The sequence below is a fragment of the Babylonia areolata genome, chromosome 5 (assembly GCF_041734735.1).
Source record: "Babylonia areolata isolate BAREFJ2019XMU chromosome 5, ASM4173473v1, whole genome shotgun sequence".
NCBI classification, from domain to species: Eukaryota; Metazoa; Mollusca; class Gastropoda; order Neogastropoda; family Buccinidae; genus Babylonia; species Babylonia areolata.
This window is the reverse complement of record NC_134880.1, coordinates 14583838-14594777: the sequence shown is the minus strand read 5'-3', so window position 1 is coordinate 14594777 and position 10940 is coordinate 14583838. Positions and strand designations below refer to the sequence as shown.

The window sequence follows — 10940 nt, the reverse complement described above, 5'->3', positions numbered from 1 at the left end:
TCGGGGGGGGGGGGGGGGGGGGAAGGTCGATAACGAACAGAGAAACGAAAAGAGCAGTCCAAGGGAGCTTACCCACGCCACAAGATGCAGAACACTGCGACAGGCCCACTTCCCGCCACTCATAGCGCCCCTTGTTGGGCTGGCCGTCCTTCAGACAGGCGTTGTCGCCGCCACACACTCCGCACAGGTCCACTTTACGCTTGGAGCCCAAGCGGTGGTCACAGCCTACCTCCTACATCAACACCATCACATATAATACTGTGCTGAATGGTTATGTAGGAAATTAAGTCAATGATGATGATGATGATGATGATGACGACGATGATAATGACGACAATGATGAAACTACTACTACTACTACTACTACTGCTGCTACTACCACTACTACTACTACTACTACTACTAATAATAATAATAATAACAACAATGAAAATTATAATAATGAGAATAGAATTAACACAAATACTAATACTACCGCTCCCCCCCCCCCCTCCTCCTCCTCCTCCTTCTCCAACAACAACTACTACTACTTCTAGTACTACTTCGACTATGACTACTACTACTATTACTACTGAAAGAAAGAAGAAGAAGAAGAGGAGGAGGAAGAAGAAGAAGGGGGAGGGGGAAAAGAAGAAGAAGAAGAAGAAGAAGAACAACAACAACAACAACAAGAAAGATGATAACAAGGAGGAGAGGGGTTATGATAAGAATCTATTAATCTGGACAATGAAGCTGGTATCAACAGCCGAGCTCACTAGCCAAGCACAGGTAATTGCATATTTAATGGTCATATAGCTTTCGTACACACATTTGAAAATCGTATGAAACCCTTTTCGTACCTACAAAACTTTAGACGAGTCCCATTTTAGAATAGAATATAGAATAGAATAGAATATGTCTTTATTACCAAGTGTACCGGAGTCACAAGGAATATTGGCGGGGATAGAAGATACGAACATAAATCGAAAACCATACACACATACAGTAGAAATTAGGATACATACAAGTGCATATAAAAAACACACACAAAAAACAAAAACAAAAAAAAACTGTGCATACTCACACATGCACGCACTGCACGCACGCACACACACACACACACACACACACACACACACACACACACACACACACACACGAACGCACACACACACACACACACACACACACACACACACACACACACACACACACACACGAACGCGTGCGCGCACACACACACACACGAACGCGCGCGCGCACACACACACACACACACACACACACACACACACACACACACACACACACACCAACACACACACATACACACACACAAGTAAAAAAAAACAAAAAAAAACCCATACATACACGTTTGAACAGAAGCTGTATATTAAAAATTAATGTGGGTGGGGTTGATGACTAGATCTTCAGGCAGATGGTTGTTGGTCGCCATACGTACTTTTTCAGTCACTCAGTAAGTAAATGTCCAACAAAACGATTGATTTACCAACCCACTAACCCTAAATTCAACAAACTAACTGATAAACTAACTAACTAATTGACTTACTATGCCGATAGATGGGTGATCTGAATAACTAATCATTCTATAAACCAGCTTACTATAATTATTGTATGCTATATGTATACACATCACAACCACAAACACTGTTTCTCTCAGCCTCTTTCTGTCTCTGTCTCTGTCGCTGTCTCTGTCTCACACACACACACACACACGCACGCACACACACACACACACACACACACACACACACACACACACACACACACACACACACATTGTTCACAAACACACACACACACACACACACACACACACACACACACACACACACACACACACACACACACGTGTTTTTTTTTTCTATATCACAACCACACACAACTATTCATCCCCAACACACACACACACACACACACACACACACACACACACCACCTACGCATCACCATCACCACCTACAACAACATCACAACCAACTCCACCACCACCAACAACAACATCAAAAACACCACCACCACTACCACCACCACCAACAACAACATTAACACCACTACCAACACCAACTCCAATACAACAACAACAACAACAACAACGCTACTACTACCACCATCACCAACAACAAAAACAACAATAACAACAACACTACCACCATCACCACCATCAACAGCAACACCACCACCACCAACAACAACCACAACAACAACACTATCACCACCACCACCAACAACAACAACAACAACAAATGCAGCATTACTACCACCACCACCACCAACAACAACTACAACAACAACACTACCCCACCCCCGACCATCGCCACCACCACCAACACCAACACTTACCCCACCCCCCAACTCCCGCCACCACCAACAACAACACAATCACCACCACCATAACTACCACCACCAACAACAACACCAACACTACCACCATCACCATCACCACCACCACCACCACCACCAACACCAACAACAACAACACCAACACTACCACCACCACCACCAACAACAACAACACCAACACTACCACCATCACCATCACCACCACCACTACCAACAACAACACCAACACTAACACTACCACCACCACCAACAACAACACCAACACTACCATCACCACCACCAACACCACCAACACTACCACCACCAACACCAACAACAGCAACAACATACACCACCACCACCACCACCATAACCACCACCACCAACAACAAAACAACAACAACAACAACACCAACTTCCAACTCACCCAACACTTTCCGCTGATGCACATGTCGAAGGATTCCCCGGCCCCGTCCTCGTCACCATCCCCGCCCCCCTGGCCACTGTTCCTCCGGCCCCTACCTCCTCCAGCCCCTCCACCCTCTTTGCAGCGCGTGCCGTCCAGGACCTTGGGCGCCAGACGAACCACGGTGCGGGTGCCCTTGGCGATGCAGTAGAGGGCGCATGGGTTGCGACGGTCCGTGTAAGGAAGCCATTGGTACAGCTTGCCGCCGTAGGTGGCGTTGTTGTAAGCGGCGCACTGCTTGGACCGGAAGTCCTGCGCTTCCGGCGGACAGGGCTGGGTGAATAATAACAATAATAATAATAATGGCATTTATATAGCGCTGAATTTTGTGCAGAGACAAATCAAAGCGCTTTCGCACCAGTCATTCGCACGCATGCATAACGCTAAAACTGTAGAAACTAAAGACAAGGAAGAGCAGGCAAGGGAGGCTATTTTGGGAAGAGGTGGGTTTTAAGGCAGAACTTGAAAGAGCTGAGTGTGGAGACTTGACGAAGCGAAAGAGGAAGTTCATTCCAATCGCAAGGTCCTGAGACAGAGAAAGAACGGGGCGGCCAACAGTCGAGTGTATGAATCTGGGTATGCGTAAACAGAGTTGTTCCGAAGCCGATCGTAGTGAGCGAGATGGAGTGTAGAGGTGAAGGCAGCCGCAGAGATAGGAAGGGGCAGTTTTGTGAATGCATCTATAACATTGAGTGCTGATCTTGTACTTTATTCGGTGTGAGACAGGGAGCCAGTGGAGATGTTGCAAAAGAGGAGTAATGTGCTCAGATCTTTTCTTTCTGAGGACGAGTCGGGCAGCAGAGTTTTGTATGCGCTGAAGGGACTGAATGGATGAAGCAGGCAAACCAGACAATAGAGACTTACAGTAGTCAAGACGAGAGAGAATGAGAGAAACGACAAGTCTAGATGTTGCGTCAGTGGACAGATATTTCCGGACGGCACTGATGCGCCGCAGTTGACAGTAGCAGGACTAACATGTCTGACTGATAATTTGTTGCATGGACAGTGTATTGTCAAGGACAACACCGAGGTTCCTGACTGACGTGGAAAGAGGGATGGATGTACTGCCAAGTTTGATTGTGTCAATTGTGATGGAAAACAGTTTTGTTTATTTCCTATGATCATTGCTTCAGTTTTGTCCGCGTTCAATTGTAACTTATTTCGAGTCATCCAGTTTTGAATGTCCAGGGTGGACATTGTTTGGATGATAACAATGATATTGATAAACAATCATCATCACCATCATCATCATAATCATCATCATCATCATAATCGTAATAATCATGACGGGGGCAACAGGCGAATGGTGAAAACGCTGGACTTTCAATCTGAGGGTCCCGGGTTCGAATATCGGTAACGGTGGCTGATGGATAAAGGGTAGATATTTTTCCGATCTCCCATGTCAACTTATGTGCTGACCTGCTAGTGCTTGAACTCCGCTCGTGTGTATACGGCAAGCAGAAGATCAAATACGCACGTCAAAGATCCTGTAATCCATGCCAGTGTTCGGTGGGTTATGGAAACAAGAACATACCCAGCTTGCACACCCCCGAAAACGGAGTATGGCTGCCTACAAGGCGGGGTAAAAATGGTCATACACGTAAAAGCGCACTCGTGTACATACAAGTGAACGCGGGAGTTGCATCCCACGAACGAAGAAGTAATAATCATAATAATAATCATAATAATCATAACAATGATAATTCGGAAATATCTTGTTTTCTTTCTGCGATCATGACCATAACGCAGCAGAAAAAAAAAATCTTTTTCTTTTCATTTTTCTTCTCAAGAAAATTAGTCCATTGCACTAGACGGCGAGCCATACTAAAATCTATGTACTTCCTGTCACACACATAATTAGGAGGTTAGTGTTCAGTTGTCATCAACTTCAAAACGAAAGAAAACAACAAGATGCAAAGCCTTCAAGACTCACTTGTGCTTCGCACTTTATCCAGTTAAGGAATCAAAAGGAGGGGAAAAAAGAGATTTTAAAAAGCGTTGAAAAGTGCTCTGTATTTAATAGTATATAATTATAAGATAAGGTTAGGGGGGGGGGGGGGGAGAGGCATGCGATCGGGATCGAAACATACGTGTTCAGTTCCGAGGCAAGCAGACTAATCCCCTAGGTTGCAGCGCATCTGACGTCATTTGACCAAATCTATTTCCTTGTTCATGCAGTAAATAGATGTGATTGTAGTGGACATAACAACGCCGTTTAAATCATGTTTTTTTGTGTTTATCATATCTCGATTATTCTTTTACTTTGGTGGTAAACGTGACGTTGCCATCGCTTCAAGCACATCGCAACACATGATAGATCTCTAGATCTGCACAAACCAGTCTACAAAGGGCTGAAAGAAACAATCGATTCAATTTTTCTTATATTTTCATTCCAGTTAATTCAATGTCCACTTTAGAATATTCATATCCACTAAACACGTCGATGGCGTAGTTAGTATCACTGTAAGTGTTCTGTCCAGAGTTTGTATTTCTTTCCTTTTAATTGTGAACAAGAAAAAGAGGTCATGTCGTCTTCGAACACAACCTACCTTCTAGTAGACCTAACTCAGTGGGAAGCGGTTTTTAGAATTTTCGGATTTCGGAACGAATCTCAGCGAAATAAACCGTCAATGATTCGGAAATACGGCTTAAATCGGGAGACTTGCAACCTGTTATTTGTATGACTGTGAAGTTTTTCTTTCATACTATGTTTAAGCCAAATTTGGTATTGGCAGACAAAGTATTTCAAGAGAAAATGGCAATGTTAAAGTTTAACACACACACACACACACACACACACACACACACCCGAACACCCGGTTAAAACATAGACTCACTTTGTTTACACAAGTGAGTCAAAAACTGTCCTGGGATTATGGTGAAATTTCACACGGAATATTCTGTCGTGACAAAAGACTGGTACAATACAATACAGCACAATTCGTGCCTTACGCCACTTTCTTGTTTGTTTGTTTTTGTTGGGTATTATGTGTTTCGAATTCTGTACCTGAATATTGCAGATGTTGTACCGGTAGCGTTCACCTTCGCAGCCCTCTCTGGTATGGTAACTCCTGATGCACTTCCGCTCCTGGTAGGTGGCGCCTCCGTCGCACGTGCGTGAACACTCGCTCCAAGAGGACCAGCCATCCCAGTGGTCTCCCTGGACTGAGGGAAGGGCCTGGAAACAGGGAAAATAAAACGAATGAACTGACGATGCTTATACAGAAAGGAGGGAGGGAGAGAGATAGAGTTGGAGAGAGAGGGGGAGACAGAGAGAGGGATAGAGAGATTGGGAGAGAGGGAGAATGGGAGAGAAAGGTGAAGACAGAAGACGGACAGACAGAGAGAGAGAGAGAGGGAGGGAGAGAGGGAAGGAGAGAGAGGTGAAAGAGAGGAGAGAGATGGGGGAGAGAGAGAGAGCAGGGAGACAGACAGAGAAGAGAGAGAGAGAGAGAGAGAGAGAGAGAGAGAGAGAGAGAGAGAGACGTACACGTAAAGAGAGACACACACAGACACACAGAAACACGGACACACACACACACACACACACACACACACACACACACACACACACACACACACACACACACACTAACACACCATCACGTTTGTTCATCCATTATTTAACCTGTGTCTTTCAAAGTTATACCGTCACCATCACCTTTGTTCATCCATTATTTAAGCTATGTCTTTCAAAGTTTATCAGTGACTTCACCACCACTTTGTTCATCCATTTTCGAACCTGTGTCGTTCAAAGTTATGCAGTCACCACCACCTTTGTTCATCCATTATTTAACCTGTGTCTTTCAAAGTTATGCCGTCACCACGACCTTTGTTCATCCATTATTTAACCTGTCTTTCAAAGTTATGCCGTCACCACCACCTTTGTTCATCCATTATTTAACCTGTGTCTTTCAAAGTTATTCCGTCACCATCACCTTTGTTCATCCATTACTTAACCTGTGTCTTTCAAAGCTTATCAATGACTTCACCACCACATTGTTCATCCATTATCTAACCTGTGTCTTTCAAAGTTATGCCGTCACCACCACCTTTGTTCATCCATTATTTAACCTGTGTCTTTCAAAGTCATGCCGTCACCACCACCTTTGTTCATCCATTATTTAACCTGTGTCTTTTAAAGTTATGCAGTCACCACCACCTTTGTTCATCCATTATCTAACCTGTGTCTTTCAAAGTTATGCCGTCACCACCAACTTTGTTTATCCATTATCTAACCTGTGTTTTTCAAAGTTTTACCGTCACCACTACTTTTGTTCATCCATTATTTAACCTGTCTTTCAAGGATATGCCGTCACAACTACGTTTATTCATTCATTATTTAACCTGTGTCAGTGCCTTCATCCACTACGCCTCCCCTGTCTCACTCCCTTTCCCATGCAAGCACACGTCCAAACAATTTAAAGCAACGCCAGACATCTGGAAGATAAAGTGCATGTAGACTCAAAGACTTTCTTTGTTGAAACCTGGTCTGGTTTTGCAGTTTTTGGCGCGCACACACACACACACACACACACACACACACACACACACACCACACACACACACACACACACACACACACACACACACACACACACACACACACATGCGTGTGCACCTTTCTCTTTCGCTGTGTTTCTGTCGAGTGCGGTTTTTTTTTTCCTGCTCTCTACCTGTCAGAGCGAGAGACATGGTGAGGCAGACAGTCAGACAGACAGACAGAAAAAGAAACTGACAGAGAGACGTAGACAGATTAAGTGGGCGAAGAAAGAAAGAATGAATATAAAAAACATAACTTCTTTGGGGGGAGAGGGGGGGATGCTGGAGGGGAGGGGGTTCGTTTTCCTAGAGATAGCCGCTTTTCCACGCAACCACCACCAAAACACGCACACTCAAACATGCAAACACACACACACACACACACACACACACACACACATACGCACACACACACACACACACACACACACACACACACACACACACACACACACACACACACACACGCACACACACACACGAACACACACACACACACACACACACACACACACACATACAGAAAAAAAACGCCATGGTAGTAAGACCAGCATTCAGTATCTAAAGGCCCATGAAAAGGCAACAGACCGTCAAATATTCCCACCACGACACAAACCCCACAACTACCACCCCCCACCCCCCACCTCCCCATCCCCACCCCAACCATGAAACCGCCCTCCGAGCCCCGACCGCCCCCACCCCACCCCCACCTCCACCCCCCTGTCAACCGCTTTTGTAAATTGCCACTGGCCCGTTTACATGCCAAGATGAATGCTACCCCCACCCCTACCTTTTTATTTTATTCAATAGTTCTGCTGATTTTGCAGAATCATTATTTCGTATAAAGTAAAATAAAATAAAAATCGTCGGGCTTTGGTGTTTCATACGTAGCTGGCTGAAATATGGACCAAGGACAACACTGCGATCATATTTATGTATTCGCAGCAGCAACAACAGCAACAACAAAATAAATGTGTTTAGTGTATGTGTGTGTGTGTGTGTGTGCGCGCGCGCGCGTGTGTGTGCGAGTACTATCCTGAATCTGAGAGAGACAGAGACACAGATAGAGAGACAGAGACAGAGACAGAGAGACACATAGAGACACAGAGAGAGACACAGAGAGAGAGAGAGAGAACTCAGAACTCCAAACGTTTTTTTTCAAGGATTAAGATTTTAGGCAGAGCCTATTCTTCCAATCTGTCCTTGCTAATTACAAATAGCACACACATAAATGAAAGGAAAAGACTTTCATGCAGAAGGGTATACATAATGAAGAAAACAACCCTCCGCACCCCCACACACAACACACATGCATACACAAACTGACGCTCGCGCGAGCGTACACACATACATACACGCACATGCACGCACACACACTGGCAGCACCCCCTCCCTCCCCCCACACACTAAGATTGACAGATGGATAGGACAGTGAATCAGAGAGAGAGAGAGACAGAGAGAGAGAGAGAGATGTCATCAGAAACATCCGGGTGTTCAAAAGGTACAGTATTGTTACTGTCTCTGAAATCTACGTGTGGCAAGTGCAGCATACTACAGTGACTACCGCCATCACCAATATTACTTGGACATTTGTCACGATTATGATAGAACGAAATGAATAGACTTATGCATGCATAAGAAATAGAAAAAAAAGGAAAGAGCAAAACAAAACACGATGAAATAAGAAAGCAAGAAAAGAACAACAACAACAGCAACAATAACTGATACAATAAATAAGACATAACTGACCCCTTTGTTACTGTCTACAGTAATTCAAAGATCAGAGTTATTTACTGTTGGAAGGGGTGAAGGTGTTTATGCAGACTTGATTTGAAAAAAGGAAGAGAACTGCCCATTTGTATGTGCAAAGGAAGGGAGTTCCACAGGGATGCACCCGAAAATGCAAAACTAATTTTGAACAAATCAATTCGGGTACGTGGCAAAATGTATTTGTTAGAGCCGTATCGGCATGAGACTGTAAGCAGGTGTTTGAGATATTGTGGTGCCAACTTATTGTGTGTTTTGTACATGAGTAATGCTTTCTAGCTGGTTTTGAAGTGGAAGAATATTTAATCTGGCTTGCTTTTCTAACGTTGACAGTGAGTGACCTGGTAGCATTAATCTGGCTGCTCTCTTGTGGAGAGAATTTAGTTTCTTAAGATGAACATCTGCAGCACAGCTCCAGACAACAGATGCATAGTTGACGTGAGAAAGACAGTGAGCGTGGAAGAACATTTTGCGAGCTTCACTGTTTATGTAAGGTTTGAGCTGATTGAGTAAGAACAGACTGCGTGCCTATCTTTTACAGACAGAACATCAATGTGAGCTTGCCATTTCAGTTCTTCATCAATTATGACTCCCAAGACGCGGTGCTCGCGAACTTGATCTATGGAGGTATCATCGACCTTCAGGGTGAGAACAAGGGGATTTTCTTGGTGCTTTTGTCTTGACGTGATAATCATACTCTGAGAGAGAGAGAGAGAGAGAGAGAGAGAGAGAGAGAGAGAGAGAGAGAGAGAGAGAGAGAGAGAGAGAAGCACTCAAATTCGAAACACTCACGTTGAAGCAATGAACCGACAAATGAGCAATCCACCCCCCACTGCCCCCGCCCCCGTCCACACCCCTTACACCCCTCCCCCCCTGCCCCCTCCCTCCCCTCCACAAGCTTTGAAAACATGCCGCTCCCTAAACCCACATACCGTAATCATAATCATCCCCTTTCGATGGATATGATACCCCCTCTGCCCCCCACTACCGCACCCCCACCCCTCTCCCCCTCGCCACAATACCAACGAAACCCTGACAAACCTATTGGTTTTAACTGTGCTGGGTGTTACCCAGAATACGCCTTGGAAGTTGGATATAACTTTTTCTTTGATTTTCTTTTCTTTTTTTTGTCATGTGTGTGTGTGTGTGTGTGTGTGTGTGTGTGTGTGTGTGTGTGTGTGTGTATGTTGGTATGTAAGTATTATGTACGTATGTATGTGGGTGGGGTGGGGGGAGGTACCGAGGCAAGTCAACCATTCACTCATTTGACAGCGAGTCAGTCATTATAGATTATTTTTATCCCACCCTCCACCACCACCACCTCCACCACCAACACCACCACCACCACCATCACCACCTCCACCACCACCAACATCACCTCTACCACAACCACCACTACCACCACCACCACCTCCACCACCTCCACCAACAACACCAACACCACCACCACCACCAAAAAATAAGAAATAAAAATCACAAAAAAACCCTAGTTGAATCCTTCGAGGGCGACGTGTACATATATTCTTTTTTAGATTATTAGACAATAAGGGAGACGGCGGTGGTGTTTATAGCAAAACCGGAACCGGAAATGGTGTTGATCTGAAGGCCACATGGGGGATGCAAAGGGGGAGAGGGAGTGGGAGGAGAAGAAAAGGAGATGAGAAATAGAATGATAAAGAGGGGAGGGAGATGTGTGTGTGTGTGTGTGTGTGTGTGTGTGTGTGTGTGTGTGTGTGTGTGTGTGTGTGTGTGAGTTGTGAGTGTGTGAAACCTATTCAAATGACTTAGCACCAGGCGGTATGAATATCATGTTTCCAAACACGATAAACCAAGGTCAATAGAA

The 10940-nt window shown here is 44.8% G+C and overlaps 1 protein-coding gene across 5 annotated transcripts in view; it reads right to left on the bottom strand.

Annotated features, from left to right (window-relative positions):
• Positions 1–10940, bottom strand: part of LOC143281961 (protein madd-4-like) — a 129393-nt gene that overhangs the window by 30916 nt on the left and 87537 nt on the right. For all 5 annotated transcript variants that reach the window (XM_076587299.1, XM_076587300.1, XM_076587301.1 and 2 more), the window contains exons 3-5: positions 5796–5966; positions 2750–3061; positions 73–232 (exon numbers count right to left, since the gene is read on the bottom strand). In XM_076587299.1, the coding sequence (XP_076443414.1) occupies positions 73–232; positions 2750–3061; positions 5796–5966 (643 nt within the window). The remainder of the gene's footprint in view (positions 1–72; positions 233–2749; positions 3062–5795; positions 5967–10940) is intronic.